General features: G+C 48.0%; 1 protein-coding gene across 1 annotated transcript in view; it reads right to left on the reverse strand.

Moving 5' to 3' along the window:
- Adra1b (adrenoceptor alpha 1B) overlaps positions 1 to 11,020 on the reverse strand; it is a 58,276-nt gene extending 47,256 nt beyond the window's left edge. The window contains exon 1 of the mRNA XM_059269263.1: positions 9,939 to 11,020. Within this exon, the coding sequence (XP_059125246.1) occupies positions 9,939 to 10,887 (949 nt within the window). The 5' untranslated portion in view covers positions 10,888 to 11,020. The remainder of the gene's footprint in view (positions 1 to 9,938) is intronic.
- Between the last annotated feature and the right edge of the window lie 6,842 nt (positions 11,021 to 17,862).

The raw sequence follows: 17,862 nt of genomic DNA on the forward strand, positions 1-17,862 counted from the left end.
GGTGCAAATGGATTTTTCGAGAAAGGGCCCTCTGTCTTCTCTTCATGCTAGGGGACTGCATATGGTCTGAATATATGAAGAGATGTTAAGCTTTTGTGTTGTTGTTGGTTTTTGCTCTTTTGGGGGGCCTGCCACCCAGCTCCCAAATAAATTCACACATGGAGGCTTATTCTTAATTATGACTGTCCAGCCTTAGCTTGGCTTAGTTTCTAGCCAGCTTGCCTTATCTTAAATTATCCCATCTACCTTTTCCTCTGAGCTTTTCCTGTTCTCTTACTTCTGTATCTTACTCTTACTCCATGGCTTGCTATGTGTCTGGATGGCTGGCCCCCTGGAGTCCTCCTCCTTCTCTGGCTGCTCCTAGATCTTAGATCTCTCCTCCCAGTTTTCTCCTTCTATATATACTCTCTGCCTGCCAGCCCCACCTACCCTTTCTCCTGCCTTGCTGTTGGCCAGTTCTTTATTAGACCATCAGGTGTTTTAGACAGGCACAGTAATACAGCTGCACAGAGTTAAACAAATGCAACATAAACAAAAGCAACACACCTTAAAACAATGTTCTACTACATTTTTGTTGTTCATTGGTGGATCTTCCTCCTCACCCAGATACTTTCCCGCATCTGCTGCCCTATGCTGTTCCTGTGAACCCCAGGGTGATCCACGCTTGCAGGTGACAGTGAGCCCCACCTGCCGTTGATCTCATTCTGACCTCCTTCTGGGGCTCAGCCTCCAAAACACTCATTAGCCTTGCAGCAAAGTGTTAAGCCAAGCCCCCCAATTCATCCCCCCAGGCCAGAGGGAAAGCTTAGGGGAAGGGAGACTGTGGGTAGACACCCCATTCGAAAGTGCAATGGAGGCTCTTTGAAGAATGGTCTGCTTGAGCTAGAACACTGTGTTTCTGAATGATGTGGCCTGACTTGCTGCACAGTGTGTGTGGAGGAGAGCTCAGACATCTTGTGGGTGGGTGAGGATGAGAATGCTGACCACCCCAAGAGGACAGGCTTCCAGGGAGCTTGGATTCTATGGTACCTGGCCTGACTCATGCTGTGCCTTGCCAGAGGCTAGGTGAGGCTGACGATGGGCTGAGGACCCCCTCCCCAACAGTCACGCCAGCCTTACAAGGTCCTAAACATACAACTAGATTTCCTTCTCCTTCCAGCCCACCTTTTTCTCTTTCCCTCTATAATCTGTAGGCTTTCACTGTTCACAGCATTCTCTCCATCTGCTTCCGGAACAGATCCATTTCTTCCATTCACTCTCTTGGTCTGTAAGTATTTAGGGCCAGTAAGCCCACTGTGCATCCCTGCCCTAGCTCAGGCCCTCACTTAGAGAGCTGGAGCAAGCGAATTAAACGAGGGATGCGTGATTTGAAAATTTCCTACCAAGGGTTCGACTAACCTCTGCCCCCCATGAAACCCACAGCTGGCCAGCTGCATCCCTGCTCCTCTACCATCTTGAATTATAGATGAATGCAGCTGAACCCACTTACTGTGGGTTCTGTGGATTCAAACTCAGCTCCTCACGTTTGTGCAGCAAGTGCTTTATCCACGGACCCATCTGCCCAGCCGACAGGCTCCTTTCTTCATGGATTTTCTAAAGCCCAGGAAGAAACCTCAGGGGTCCAGGGCCATGACATAGTTTTCCAGAGTAAGGCCTGTTAGCCGATGTCAACAGGGACCCCTCTCTCTTCCATGATTCTGTCCTGCTGAGTGATCGCTTTCCCTGCTCTCCCTTTCCCCTGGCAGGTGTTGCTACAGGGGCCATTAGAATCTGGGGAAGTGAGTGGAGTTAAGCCACATCCTGTTCCATTGCAATTCTCTCCACTCCGTGTATGTAGTTCATAGGCTTTTCTTTCTGCATAGCTAGGTCATCACTAGCCAGCCGATGCGGAACACAGTGTCTAGAAATACTCTCTTCCATAATGCCAGCCTGCCTGGCCTGTGACATCAAGGGAAGGACAGAGGATGACCTGTGATGGAAAAGTGTCCTGTGGTGTTGGCATCATTTGGAGGCTGGTGGAGGAGGCGGATCCAGTCTCAAATGTAAAGAAACAGCCCCGGGGAAAAGCTTTCTAAATATTTCTTTCCCCTCGTTCGATGGAAGTCTGATCAAATGTGCTTGTCATTAGCAGCAATAAACCATGAAGTTGAAAAGTCTTCCAAAAGTGGCAACAATAAAAGGGAGGTTTTGGTTCATCTTGCCAGTGGAATGACACAATTACATTTATGTTCTTTATATCCTTTTGAGGTTGTGATCAGGAGCCATCTGCCCTTCCTTGCCACCTTCTAAGAATAGAGGTTTCCTGAGTTTTGTCATACACTGCCACCCAAGAGTTCTTTAATGACAAGCCCATTTGATGGCTTGGGTTTGAACCGATGGTCAGCTCTTCACCAGCTGTTTCTAGGCAAAGCTCCCCATCTCCTCTGAGGTCACACCCCTAACTGTGCACTAGGGATCATTTCAGTGGCCACCCCACCAACCCAAGGAGAGGACAGGTCAGGGGCTGTGGGGTAGCCCTCACCCTTAGCACCAAGTGACACGGTCTAATGTATGGGAGTCATTAGCATATCGTTATCTGAGGTGGTCAGGGCTGCAGTGGCTGCAGACAAGGCCGGCAGATGTGGGAGAAAGCAATTTCCAGATGGAGGCTGGCAGCCATCCATTATTTTTACAGCTTCACACATACTAAAGTAAAGCCTTCATAGGGCCCCTGATGACCCTCGGTACCCAGCAGACATGTCCGTGTCCACCATTGGCTCCTGGCCTATGTACCTGACCTATCCTTCCGCACAGTCCATTCCTCCCTCCTGCTCCTCTGTCCCACCCATCCTACTTGGTTTCACTGGAAGGCTGAGGCTGGCTCATTTCTCCAGCCCTCCCTTCTTTCTTTCTCTCTTCTTTCTTTCCTTCTTTCCCCCATTAATCTTTATGTATTGTCTGTGATTTCAAGACCTTAGGAAACTCAAATTTCAGACTATTTTTAAAGGCGACTGACATGGTTGCCAGCTTTTTTTAAAAAATGTTATCAAGTAGGACATTACAACACACACACACACACACACACACATACACACACACATACACACTACATATAACTATTACCATTCATTATCATCGTTCCATCTAAAATGCTATTTTGGCGTCTTAAAATAGAAAGGATGTAGTCTTCAGTTTGAAAGTACAGTCATTTAGATTGAATACATTTCATTTTTAAAAGAACACAATGTTTTCCTCATTTTGTCATGAGCCAGTGGAAACTTTGGGCATCGGATCTCTGACAAATTTTGGGGAAGCAGTATACTAACAATAGGGATAACACAATGGATGTTTATTGAGTACCAAGTCTGACGGATTCCACCATTTACTAGGTGTGTGACCTTGGGCAAGTGATCGAGCCTCTCTGAACTTGGTGTCCTCATCTCGGGAGACAGGGATGATGTGACTTGCCTGCAGGGTCCCAACTCTACACAGTATGCCCTGTGTGGTAAGGATGCTTCCACAGTGCTCCTTCTATTTCTGTATTTGGGGAACTCGAGTTCAAAGACACCATCATCCCTCCTGCCTCCCTCCCCATGGATTGGACCAAAGGCCTGGGTAGGACTGAGGATACTTTTGGCTGTGCAATGGAAGCTTGATCACATTTTCTTGGATTTCTGTGGGGTATCCCATCCAGGGCTGCCTAGGTGTAAGGAGGACTAAGTTGTGCTGGACACATGAGAATTCACCCAGGAAAGCTTGGTAAGGGCTGAAGGTTCTTGGTCTCACAAGAGATTCTGGTATAATAAGTTTATGGTGGGGCCCAAGGGCCTGGGCTGTCAAAACTGCTCCTGTTAGATGCTCACTGGGGGCTTTTGGCCTTAGGTTAGATGTTCTTTGCTCAAATCATAATAACACCTAGTAGATCCTGCCCACTGTGGTGTTTTATGAGTCCTGGAGGATGTCTGGAGAAAACCCTGGATGAAATCCTTGCCTGGGCTCAGGCAGTCCCAAATCCTGTCTTCCCCAGCTCAACAAGTGATACCCAGGTGGTTCTCTGCCAATATCAGGGCTATTCTGGATACACTTCTCTCACTAACCTTCCTATGCCATTCCACACCAAGTCCTCAAATCTGTCTGCCTCTTGCTATTTCCATCATCAGCTGCATGGCCTAAGTCACTGTTTCCTCTCACAGCACATTTACTGGTCCCATATCCAGTCTACTCTGTAGGTTGGCCAGAGTGACCTTTTCTAAAAGCTTTGTGTGTATATGGTGCGTGTTTGTGTGTGTGTGTGTGTGTGTGTGTGTGTGTGTGTGTGTGTATCTGTGCATATGAGTGTAGATGTCCTTGGAAGCCAGAAGAGGGCATATCAGATTACCTGGCTGGAGTTACAGGTGGTTCTGAACTGTCCCATGAGGGTGGGTGCTGGGAACCAAACTGTGGTCCTCTGCAAGAACAGCAGCTGAACCATTTCTCCAGCCCCACACCATGTTAGAGATAGTATTTTGATAGACTCTTCAGTGTGCTTCAACTTTTTCCATAGCGGCCAACAAAGATAACAGTTAAGACCAAAATCTAGGGCTGGAGATGTAGCTCAGTTGGTGCCTGCCTGATGTTCACAGAGCCCCAAGTTCCACCCCAAGCAGTGCATAAACAGGCACTGTGGTGCATGTGTACAATATCAGTGCTCGGGAAGTGAAGGCAGGAGGATCAGAAGTTCAAGGTCATCCTTGGCTACATAGCCAGGTTTTGGCCAGAATGGGCTACCTGAGACCCTGTATCAACAAACAAACAAACAAACAAACAAACAAATAAAGCAAAACCACCTAAATGAAAAACCCAAGCTCAAATACGAAAATTTAGTTCCAGGTGGTTCTGAGCTGCTCCATGTGGGTGGGTACTGGCAGCCAGACTGTGGTCCTGTGCAAAAGCAGCCACGGAACCATCTCTTCAAATTCCAGAATGTGGCCCCAAAGTCCCAGCATAGCTGGGCTTCTGCCCATGCTTGTTCCTGTCCTAAGTTCTGGGACCTTGCCATCATTTCCTGCTCCAGGAGACCTTCCTGCTGCATGGATCTCTCTTCTACAGATATCATTGAAGTAGTTGCTCTAAACTGTTCGGTCTAATGCCTCCATGTTACCTCGTCATATACTTATCCCTTTTAAATAATTTTGGTCTCTCCTCACAGATACGTTTGTGCTTCTTTTTGTGTTTTTTTCAAATACCTGTTTACCTCACTAGAAGTAAGTTCTATGGCACTTCATTATTTTATTTACTATAGTTTCTCTAAGAAAGTTCCTGGATGCAGTACCCATTTGGTAAATTCATATTAACTCAGTGAACGGATGCATGATTAAAGATGTGACCCACATTCCTAGGAGGAAGGCAAGTTCCCTCCCACTTTCCCCTTCAGCTTGGCTGACTGACTGACAAGAGCCTTGTGGATGCTTAAGCACCCACATTGCAGGAGCTCTGGAGAAAACCTAGCTTTACGTTTGGACATGGAGGGTCTGCCTTGACACTTCATTAGTTGGTCTTTTTTTTCCTCCCTTGGGGGTGGGCAGGATTTTACAATGACAGTGTCCCTCCTATCTTCTGACAGGGTGGTGACACGGTGGTTTGCAGTTTCCCGGAGAACATTTACTATGATAGCAGGTTATTATCAGTGGACAGAAAGGCCAGGTGTGGTGGGACAGGTAGCGGCCTGTTCTGACAGAGCTGGACTCAGTCCTTGGTCCTAACACTGACATGCTGTGTGACCCTGGGTAAGAATCTAACTGTGTTGAGCTTTGGTACATTCATCCACGAAGAGGAGCAGTTACCCCACAGGGCATCTCTGTGAGGGTTCATGGGATAATACCATTGGAAGCCCAGTAGGATGTCTGTATGAGGAATGTATTCAATAGCCATATGTTGAATAGGCAGGGAGAGACCATGCTTAGTTTTGGTTCAACAATCCAACTCCTAGTACAGAACCAAGGGCACAGTAGGCACTTTAGGAAGTTTTTGGTTAAATATTTAATAAATGGCCAAGTGTGTTTTAGCTCAGTAACATCTCCCTCTTCTAGGAAGGTTCCCTGTTTATAAAAAATTTTCCTTCTCACTGGGTTCTCAAAGAAATTGTTTTTCTTGAGGGATTTTCAAAGGCTGAACTGGAGGATTCACACAGATGCTTGTGGGGTAGCTCTGTCCTAGGTTATGTCTGAGACCCTCATTCTCACTTGGGCTGATAGTTCATAAATTCCTCAGCCCTCATTTGAATGAGAAGAGGGACAAATCAATGGGGGAGGGATTGCTATTCGGTTCCAGTACTATATGGAGCACAACTGTCTCTTTGAAATTGACCTTCATTTATTTGGAGGGGAGAGCATTTAGTTCAATAATGGCTTCCTGGTGCCTTTCAGCATTTTAAGAGGCAGAAGAAAGATTTGGAGCAAGGCAAGTTTCCAGTGTTCTCTAAACAGCCCACTAGACCCGGCCGCTGGTTGGCTGCCTGGCACTTCTGGCCACTCACCCTCACATCCCATACTGAAACATACACTCCCTCAAGAGTCCTGCCACTTCATCAGACCTTGACCAGGCTGGCTCCCCTCTGGTGGGAGTTGGACTTCATTGTCATACCAAGCAGCTGGAGGTTCTTTTGGACATCATGCATGGTCCATGGGACAGAAATACTACTATATTCTAGTCCAGATTCTCTGTCACTCCCTGGCCCAATTCCAGGGGCCAAAGAAAGAGGTCCTTGTTTGATGAAGTGCATCCCTGATCCTGAATAAGCGAGCACTGGTCTCCGATGCAACTTGGTCTGAGGCCACAGGGAAAGGGTGGGGAGAGAGGAGTGGGGTAGGGCAGGTGGGGAGGCCTCCACAGGAGACTTCTCTGCAGGTGGCCCAGCCCTGTTACCAAAAATAAAAATAAGGGAGGAAGAAAAACAAATGGGGCCCCAGAGCAGGGTCCTGTAGGGCCATGTCTATTTTCCCTCCTTCCAGAAGGAATCCCAATCCTTCTCTCCTATGGAGAAAACAAACACAGCTATGGAAATCTCATGCCATCCAGGCACCTGCAAGTCTAGCTGGACTGGAAATTATTCCTACCTGTACTTCCCTGCATGTCAAGCGTAGACTTCCTCACATCTGCTTCTGCCTCCTCTGAGGAAAACGTCCTTGATGGAAAATTTAGAATTTGGAGCCTTCTTCAGATTCCAAAAATGCCCCTGTTGCCCAACATGCTACTTCTCACTGGATGTTGTCCTACCTGGAGGAAGTAGGAGCCTACAGCTCCATCTTGTTGTAATGTTCTTACAACAAGATGTTTGAGTTCTTGACTACTTTTCGGCAGCCATTACAAACCCACAGCTCATCTACATGGATGACCTCAACTGTTGGGTTTCCATGGATGAAGGATGCTCATTGGGCCCACTCAGAGACAACACATTGGAGGGTTCTCAGGTGATCATTGGCATGGATAATCAGAGTTTTTACTGACAGGAGAGGAGAACAAGCTCTGAGGGCACCACAGGCAGCGGAAGTAGATGACCTTTCACTGCTATTGCATGGACACTAAGGACCCCAAACACTAGAAGGACAGGGTCTCAAAAGGCATGAGTAGAAAGCAAAGGAAGACATGGAAGGCAGGCTTGGCAACTTGAAGCATAGGATCCAGAGAGAAGCCATGCCATCTCGCACCACTGGGTGGCTGGGGAAGGTCCAAGCTTGCAGCACTTGAGGATGCTGGGCTCTAAAGGGGACTAAGATGCTCTGACCAATGACTTTCCAAGTCTGAGCTGTGATACACTCCTTCAGAATCTCCTGAGAGTCTGATTAAACATATAGATTCTATATCCATCTGATTTACTGAATCCGAGCATCTGCAGGTTGGACCCAGGGGCCATGTTACTATGGAGTTCCTCAGGTGATTGTTATACTCAGTAAATTTTCCTTTGGTCTCATTCAACTGTCTTGTTCTCAGACATGAGATCTGAGGCTCAGGGAGGCACAGCAACAATTCCAGGGTCACAAAGCTAACTGATGGCCAAGATCAAAGCAGAACTCTGTAGCCTGTACCACTTGAGTCTACTATTTCCATTTCAACTTGTTGGAAGCTCCCATTCCCCTTGAATCTCAGAGCCAAGGATTGTACGGGTGATCTTCTCTGAGTCCTACTGGACATATCCTGGTCATAGCCTCTGTATGCTGGTAGGTAGATCTGGGAGGAAGTAACAGGTACTGGATTGGCAAAGGTGTACAGGGGAAACCTACTGCTACTTCCAATAGAGCAACTGGGGCTTGGTTTAGCGCACTGACACCTAACTTGGATTAAATTCTTGCTGAGGTTCAGATTCTATTCTGTCTTTTCCTTACATCAACACAAACCCCTTGGAGCAAATACTAATTAGTCCCATTTTGTAGATGAAGAAACTGAGGCTCACACAGGCGCAGTGATTACTCCAAGGTCATATGGCTGATAAAAGACCAACTCACACCTACACAGAACCATGATCTTAGCGATGGTCCAGTGCAGTTCAAGCTAACACACTGTTAAGCAAACAAGCCTGCCCAAGGTCCTAAGACCTTGAGAAGGAGAATCATTCTCCTCTGCAGTGGGATGTCATCACTCCTGGGGCAGAATTTCAAGCTCTTTCTATTTAACACCATTGAGAAATATTTCAGAACAGCATTAGTCTGCCAGACTTCCTTAGAAAAGATTAAAGAGACAGTATGTTACATAGATTTTTTTTCCTTAAAAAAAAAAAAAAGGAAACTCTTGGTAACCATTGACTTCCTTTTCATTCACCTTTTTCTTGCAGAAGCAGCGTGACTCTGGAGTCATAGCTGCTGGAGGGGTTTGGTCACCCTTGAGACCCTGCAGGTATGACTAGTGTATGAGGTCTGTAGCATGCAGTAGCTGTTCCCTCTTCTGGTACCATGCCCTGAGCACTTCCTTCCATTCATTTTCCTCCAGTTCTCATAGGGATAGGAGAAGAAATCAAAGCAGATCAATGCACCAGAGAAGGGGCAAGGATTTCCCAAGCCGTGTGAATAGCATGCCATGGCATCTCCTCTCTGTTTATTTTAGCTAGCCCTCGGCTTTTTTTTTTTTTTTTCTTCCCTAGCAGGAAACGGGCAACCTTTTTTAAACAATTTACTTACTAGGACCACCAAACCAAAAATGATGGACACATTTTATAGATGGGGCAGGAGGCACTGAGTTCCACCTTGCTTAGTTGTGGCTTCTTATAGCCGAAGGTGAGGGTCAGCTATAATTAAATTCTGAACATTTCATCAATCACCAGAGTTGGGAGCATTTTTTGGGGGTGAAAACTGAGAGTGTTTCTCTTTGAAATCCCAAGCTTCAGAAACTTAAAGGCCCCTGAAAGCTGTGTGGCTGTAAAATGCTGTAATATCTGGTAAGGACGACAGTGCAGAAAGATGAGGCAGCAGGGAGGGAGGAGGGGGGGGCGCAGCCACTGCAAGGCTGGGAAACGTGGTCCCTGCAAATATTGAATGAACACTGCCTCTCTCTGTAGGAGCCGCCTCCCTGCTTCCCGAATGCCGCGTCTGCAGTAACTACAAACTACTTGGTATGCTGTGTTAGTGACGCTGCCTTCTCAGACACATCGTTACTACCGAAATAACACTGGTGTGATGTTGGAGCCCAGTGTCCTTTTTAATTATTAAACTGAGGCCAGTGAGTGAGTCACTCCACATCCCAGATTCTCCTCCCGTGCTTCTATTTCAAGTGCCTAGTACCTTAGCTTTTTTTTTTTTTCACCAACACCTGAGTTGGTTCTTTGCCAATTCCCCAATCTGCAAAGCCCTTGCAGAACAAACAATATCATCCAATCCCCAAACACACATTGGTTGAATAAAAATAACCAAACCCACACGAAAACTTTGGGGCGAGACCATCAGGAAACCCAAGGAGAAGGTTGATCTCCCCTCTGCCAGTCCCCAACTTACCAAGTGGGAGAGCGATGAAGAAGGGGAGCCAACACAAGATGAACATTCCGACTACAATGCCCAGGGTTTTGGCTGCTTTCTTTTCCCTGGAGAACTTAAAAAGTTTGACAGCGATGGAACTCCTGGGGTTGTGGCCCTTGGCCTTGGTACTGCTGAGGGTGTCCTCATGAAAGTTCTTGGAATGAATCCGCAGGGTCAGCTCCTTGGAGTTGGACATCTCCTTCATGACTCCCGCCTCTAGATTCTTGGTGGTCCTCTTGGCCACGATGTAGACCCGGCAGTACATGACCAGAATGACCGCTAGTGGGATGTAGAAGGAGCCCAGAGAGGAAAAGAGAGCGTAGAAGGGTTCTTCGGTGACCCCGCATTCCTTGTCATCATTGGGCGCAGGTTCTTTCCAGCCGAGGAGAGGCCCGATGGAGATGACCGTGGACAAGACCCACACACTGAGGAGTGCCAAGATGGCCTTCCTGCGGGTGACCAGCGTGGGGTACTGCAGAGAGTAGCGCACCCCAATGTAGCGATCAATGGAGATGGCACATAGGCTCAGGATGGAGGCCGTGCAGCACAGGACATCCACCGCTGCCCAGATGTCACAGAAGATGCGTCCTAGCACCCAGTAGCCAAGCACTTCCAGGGTAGCGGAGAAGGGCAGGACTGTGAAACTCAACAGCAGGTCAGCAATGGCCAGGTTGACAATGAAGTAGTTGGTGGGCGTCCGCAGGTGCCGATTGCAGGCCACTGACAGGATGACCAAGATGTTGCCCACGATGGCAAAGAGGATGAAGGCGCCCAGCACCAGGCCCACAGAGATGGCCCTGGTGACGTCCAGCTGGGGCAGTGTGGAGTTGCTCGAGGTCTGGTTGGGGCCAGTGAAGTTGGCATCTTTCAACTCTCCCCAGTGGGCAGGTGCTGATGTGTTGTGGCCGGTGTCCAGATCGGGATTCATTTTAGAGTCCGCCCTCCATAGCCAGGGAGGAGATTGGGCTCGGAAGGGCTGCGACCAAGGCTCCTCAGCTGCCCTGAAACTTTGCTCCCTCCGTGGTCTTCTTTCCAGAGGCGTCTTCCTGGCAAGAAGTCATCTCCCCCGGGCAGCCTAGCCCGGCAGCACGTCGCCTGCCTGCACCCAGCGGCTCGCTCGCCTGTCAGAGGGAGGAGGAGGAGGAGAGAGGGGACGAGGCGGCAGCTCCAAGTTTAATGGTCCACGTCAGGCGCGCCTGGCCGGGCTGGCGCGGGAGCGCGGGGAGGAGCGGGCGCCGGGCCGGGGGTGCCCGGCTGTGCCCGGCCCGCGGCGGGTCTGCGGACCGCGGTGCCTTCTCCGCCCAGCGATCGCGAGGAGGGTCTGCTTTCAATGAGCCGCCTCTGGGCTGACTGCACGGCGGTGACATCAGGCGGGGAAGCCCGGGCGCCCTGACTCTGTGCGGCACTAGGGGGCAATGCGGGTCCAGCCAAGGCGCGCAGCCCCGACGCCGCCGCCAACCGGGTCGGCCAGGAGACCAGTCGCGCCCGGCAATGTTCCCTCTGTAGGGATGGGGTAGGGATCCGGGTGTGGGCATCCCGGTTCATACACCCCAGGGGGCCCTCTGGGATTATTTTCCCCCCCTGTTCATGCTTCAGTTAAAAGGTGGGCGGGGGATGCTTACCTCTAATGGGGGCTCCTGGAGTCAAGCCATGGGCTTAGAGGGATGTGCAACTTGTCCGGCTTCTACAAAAGGGAGAAAAGCCTAGCGTTAGGTGGGTGGTAGGGACCTGAGTCACATCTGAGACCAGCCATGTAGTTTATTCCCCCCTTGTAACCTCTTTGGCCTTGATAAAACCTAGAGGCTTCTGTTCATTCATTCATTCATTCATTCATTCGTTTGTTCATTTATTTCTGCACACATTCCTTCAGTGGGTTGTTAGTGTTCACCTCCAGACAATGGTTTGGTTCTGGGCACTGTTCTCTAACAACTGCAGGGGATAGTCAGATTCCTGACCTGTAGGCCAGAGCTTCCATTCTATTGAGACCAGACAAAAGAAAGAAACAAGCAAAATTTGAGGTATGGCATCTGATGGCAGGAGTTAAGAAGAAGAAAATTAACCTAAGACAGGGACATGCAACCAGGGGGTGGAGGAATATGAACTGGAAGTTGGCTTTGTTTTTAAAGACAGTCAGGTTGCCCTGCAACTCACCATGTAGCATAAGGATCGCTTTGAACTCTTGATTTTCCTATCTCTACCTCCCGGGGGGCTGGAATTACAGGTATGCACCACCATGGCCAGTTTATGCAATACTGGGGATGGGACCCAGGGCCTCAGGCATACTAGGCAAGCACACACTCTCCCAACTGAGCAGCGTCTACAGTCTGAACTTGACATTTAAGTAGGTGCTTGGAATGTCACTAAAGAGATAGTTAAGTAAGGGATGGAGGGGAAGGAGGGAGCTAATTGGCCCTATGGGAGTAAAGAGAGGACAAACAGACTGCCAAACTCTGGGGCAGGGGCTTGGGGGACCTTGGTTATCTTGGTTATCTCTTTTCTTGTATATCTTATAGTCATGTTGGATATTAAGCTACAAGGCCTCTTTTCAGGGGTGGGTCATGGTCTGTAATTACAACAAGGGAAGGAATAAAGAAAGGCAAATCAAGGAAACGTTTTCTTGTTAGTTTTTTTGAAACAAGTTCTCCCTATATACCCCATGTTGGTTTTGAACTCAAGTTCCTTATCTCTCCATCTTCCAGTGTTGGTTAACTCAACACATAGATCCTAGCCTGTGTGCTAAGTTCATTTTGCCTTTTCTCATGACCCAATGAGAGGAGAACTAGTCTCATTCTGATTTCTGTTTTGAGGATGGGACTCCAGCTCCTAGGGAAATTGAACTCTGTTCAAGCACATACACCCATTGAGGAGAGAAGCTGTGAGCTGGAGTTGAACCCCATTGCTGGATCTCTCTAATTCAGTGCCGAGCATTTAGCTGCAGACTCACACTGTTCCTCTAGGGGCAAAATAGGGGACAGTGTTGTAGATGGAACTCTTTTTAAATGGCTCATTTTGGGGACCAAGATCCTGCTGCTGGCAAGGGACTCACGTTTGTTGAGCTCCTGCTGATAGTCAAACATTGACTTACTTCCCTCCGCTTCCCCTTCCTCTCTTTCTTCTTTGCTCTCTTTGACTGGGTCTTGCTGTGTAGCCCACACTGGCCTTGAACTCACTATGTAGACCAAGGTGGCCCCAAACTCCAAAATCCTCTGGCCTCAACCTCCCCAGGGCTAAGATGACAGGCATAACCCACCACACCCAGCTTGCTTACTTTCTTTCTTCTTTAACATGTCTTTGAGAGAAACATGACTGCTCTCCATGGACACACAAGAAAGTGGTGGAGTAGAGAGTCATTCACTGGTGACATAAGGCAGGGTGCAGGGTGGTGGCTGTTGAACTGAAAGGAAACACCTGATACCCCTTTCCCCCAGTCCACAAGCCACATCCCAAACTTCTCATTTCTGCTTTTGATAATCACTGTATTTTGATTAAGGGCTGAGGAAGCAGGCCTGAAGCAAGGTGACTTACATGCAAGTTCTTCAACCTGAAGTTGGATTCCTCATCTCTTTCTTTTTGTACTATTTGGAGAGGATTAAGGTTTTTGTTTATTTGCTTGTTTGTGTTTTTTTAGATTTATTGTATTTCTTTTCGAGATAGGATTTCTCCATGTAGTTTTGGTGCCTGTCCTGGATCTCGCTCTGTAGACCAGGCTGGCCTCGAACTCACAGAGATCCACCTGGTTCTGCCTCCTGAGTGCTGGGATTGAAGGTGTGCACCACTGCTGCCTGGCGTTTTATTGTATTATTTTGTGTGTATGAGTGTTTTACCCACATGAACATCTGTGTGCTACATGCTACATTCATGCCTAGTGCCTGTGAAGGTCAAAAGATGGCATGGGATCCCCTGGAACTAGATTTGGGATGGCTGTGAGTTATCATGTAGGTGGTGGGAGCTGAATCTGAGTCCTCTGCAAGAGCAACAAATACTCTTGACTGACGAGCCACCTCTTCAGCCCTTGATAGTCTGTTTGAGAGATGGTCATACTTGTGGCCCAGGCTGGCCTAGAACTCATTGTTAGCCCAGGATGACCACAAATTCATGGTAATCTTCCTTTTGTCCCATCTGCTTCTTCTTCTTCTTCTTCTTCTTCTTCTTCTTCTTCTTCTTCTTCTTCTTCTTCTTTTTTTTTTTTTTTTTTTTTTTTTTTGGTTTTTCGAGACAGAATTTCTCTGTGTAGCTTTGCACCTTTCCTGGAACTCGCTTTGTAGACCAGGCCGGCCTTGAACTCACAGAGATCCACCTGCCTCTGCCTCCCGAGTGCTGGGATTAAAGGCGTGTTCCACCACCGCCTGGCTTGTCCCAGCTTCTTAAGCACTGCTGTTACCAGCATGTATCACTATACATTTAAAGTCTGAATCTTCTCCCATGAAAACACACAGGTTCTCCAGTTGCACAAAATATACAGTTTCAAGGAGTTTCTCTGAGGTAAAATCAATCAATCAATCAATCTATCAAACAAAAAAACCCAATTGTGATACAGATATTTTTGAAAACAGACCCCCCCATTTCAATTATCTGACCTAAATTGTCTTTAGAGATTAAAAAATGAGATGCCTAGGCTTGTGGTAATGTGGATCTGTAGAAGCTCCTAGGACCTTAACTCACCCGTTTTGCAATCATGGAGATGGTGTAGAGGCAAAGGGCACTGGCCAGTTCCCATAGGTAGTCAGGGCATTGACCCTTTTCTCTGGCCCACAGAATGGGGCTTCTCCTGATGCAGAGAAAAGCCACCAACAGCCACTCTTCCACAGTGGGGTATGGACCAGGACAGTGTCCGCAGCCATCTGCCAGGGATCTTAATGAGGATGTTTGGTTTTGGATGGCTCTGGTATGATTGTGTATGGAGACTAGTCCAGATGACCTTTTGAGATACCCTGTGTGCTGGCTGGACAGACTAGCCCCCAAATCCACCCTGCTGCCCTCTCTTTATTGCATCTCCTCTGGGAGGTGGCAGTGGGATATCATCCCAGTTTCCTACATATCCTGAGGGCTAGGAGGACAGAGCTTTCCTGGAGCTGTTTCCTCTCAGGGTGATGTGGGGTAGGAAGAGAATACTGGTGAGCTGGAGCAGAGCTGATTTGTATGAAGTCAGGGATGTGGGGATGGGAAGGGAGAGGCAGAGTGAAGAACAAGGTCCCAGTCCACATTTTGACTGTGGTCACCCATTTCTCACTTCCTGGGGCATTACTTTTCGAAGCTACTAAACAGCCAACAGCACACCACAGAATCCACTGAGGCTGTTTCTACATAGACACAACAAGCAATGCAATGTAAAAACCCAGTGTCTCCTGGCAAAAGGCCAGGAGGGAAGAAACACACACACACACACACACACACACACACACACACACACACACACACACACACCATAAAGAACAAATCTGAGATTCAAAGTTGGCTTATCTTTATTACCAAAGAGAATAGTTTATTGTCTAGGTGAGGACTTGGGTCTCCATTCATGTGTCAGGATGTGGAAGAGATTATTGAGGCAGAGAGGGAAGTCAGATATCCTTGCAGATTTCTGACATGCTGTCATTTACCAGTGTGTTTCACAGAGGCAAAACAAACATGTCCCACCACCAAGCAAACAGGTAGCAGCCTTAATAGCAGACAGGAAGCAGGGCCCCCACTCATCAAGCCCTGCTGATGGTCACTTCTTTGGTTTCCTCTGTCCCCAGCCTCACTGGAGATGCCTCTTCGCCCTTCTGGCTGAGTTTTGACCCATGGCATTGTTTAGGTATCATGAGGATACAGACGATATTTCATTTTCTCGGTACTCCCTGGGGCAAAGCCAAGCACAGAGCTCTGACTCACTCGAGGGCTTTGGTCAGAAGAATCTTTTCATTACCCATCTTATTACATTAGAAATCTCTGATGTTGCAAACTTCCATTTCTGTGAGTCCTCTAGGAGAAGCGGTCACTGAATCTGGACGGAGGGGAAACTGAGGCTGGCAGTGTTTTACTTAGAGCATTTATGGGAGGTGATCTCTCTTCTGGAATCATACATTTATTTCATCTATGGTTTATTCTGTCTTGCTCTCTCCAGTTTCAATCCAATTGGATATTGACATACGCTTTGTGAGAGGTATGACACTAAGTGCTGTGGGTGAATCAAAGATGAGTTAACTAAGCAAACAGTAACTTAGCACTCACCATCCACTAAGCATGGGGAATGAAGGAAAAATACCTTTTAGAGAGAACCTTCCACATGCCAGGCACTCCTCACAACAGTTCAACAGTTCAACTTATGCCCATTTTACAAATGAGGGCACTGAGGCTCAACAAGGTTCTGGACATCACCAAGGCTCTTCAGTGAGCAGTCAGCCTCAGTTTTCTTAGCATCATTATCTGGCTTCAAAGCTGCAATGCAACCTTCTCTCTGCACCAGACTGAGATTAAAAAAAAAAAAAATGCAGCCCAAGGCTCCATGTCAGCCTAAAAGAAATGATGGCAGAAAATGGCGTGTGTGTGTGTGTGTGTGTGTGTGGCCAGGGTCCCGCGTGAGCAGTGGTCAGGGAGGAGGACAGCAGAACCGTCTTCCATAGAAGGGTCTGCAGAGACATTCCTCAGACCAACCAGCCTGCTCATCCTCCCTGTACTCGGTCTGCCAAGGAGTTGAAGGCTGTCTTGGATTCATTGTAACCCCGCTCCATCCTTTAAGAGCAACTAATGTGGCTTTGGGGGGAGAGTAAAGTATTGAGAGGCAGAAGTTTGGCATCTAGCTGACTGGGTTTATATCCCACTTTCATAATTGGTGATCTTGAGTAAATCACATAACCGCCTTGGACTCCCAGCTTCCCTACTGGTGAGATGAAGATCACCGTAGTTTCTGCTTCCCAAGGCCATGTTGAAGACTGAGTGTGATGTTGTGTAAAAAGTGCAAGAGGATAGTAGCATCTATCAGCCAGGGACTGCAAGGCGTTCAGTAAGTACTTGGCACGGGGCCAAAATGCTTGACATAATGTATCTTACTTAATCGTGACAATGATGTTAGGTAGATGCTGCTATTGTGCACTTTGGGTGGATGGGGAAACTGAGGTTCAGTGTTAAATGACCTGCCTGAGGCAATAGGACTGGCAGAGAGTATAGGCAGGATACAAAGCATCCCATAAATGAGGTGAGAAGGAAAAAAGCACTGATGGTGTGAGGTGTCCACTCCACCAGGTACCCTGGGGACTGTGGGCTCTCAAAGGAGAAATTTTGTTCCTCTGAACCTCTAGGTTAGAGGGACAAGAAGGGGCCTGTCTTTTCTTCTGGGCATGGGATGCTGACTGCAGCAGACATATCTGCTACTTCTAAAGACAGCATACACGTCAGAGGCCCCCAAGAGTGAGGAATCTCAGTTTCCTCTGTGCAGAACGGCTTTTGTCTGTGTTAAACTTTGATGAGCTTGGATTCCCTTAATCTGGTGCACAAACCCCATCCTGTGAGTAGGGAGAGATCCACAACAGCCCTCTGCAGCAAGCTGATGAAGATTAACTGCCAAGTCATCCAGGGGCTAAATTCACATCCCACACTGGGGAAGAGCCTGGGAGCCCAGGGTGCAGGCCCAAGGTGCCTGTGCATAGAATACGACAGTTCTCTCTATAGGTCTGGAGAACAAGTCTTTTATGCAGCTAGCCACTGCACTAGAAAACAATGCCAGAGTCACTCTAACAACACATGCTGCGGCCATTAAAGCTTATGGCAACAGGCTCCTTACAGCTGCCTCTTCACTGCCCTGGCTCCTCTGAGCTCTACCACTATAAGCCAGGACCAGGAACTCCTAAATTGTTGGAGCAACATCAGCATCAGCATCAGCATCAGCAGCATCAGCATCAGCATCAGCATCATCATCAGCATCAGC

Source organism: Peromyscus eremicus, chromosome 8a (genome assembly GCF_949786415.1).
Source record: "Peromyscus eremicus chromosome 8a, PerEre_H2_v1, whole genome shotgun sequence".
Taxonomy (NCBI): domain Eukaryota; kingdom Metazoa; phylum Chordata; class Mammalia; order Rodentia; family Cricetidae; genus Peromyscus; species Peromyscus eremicus.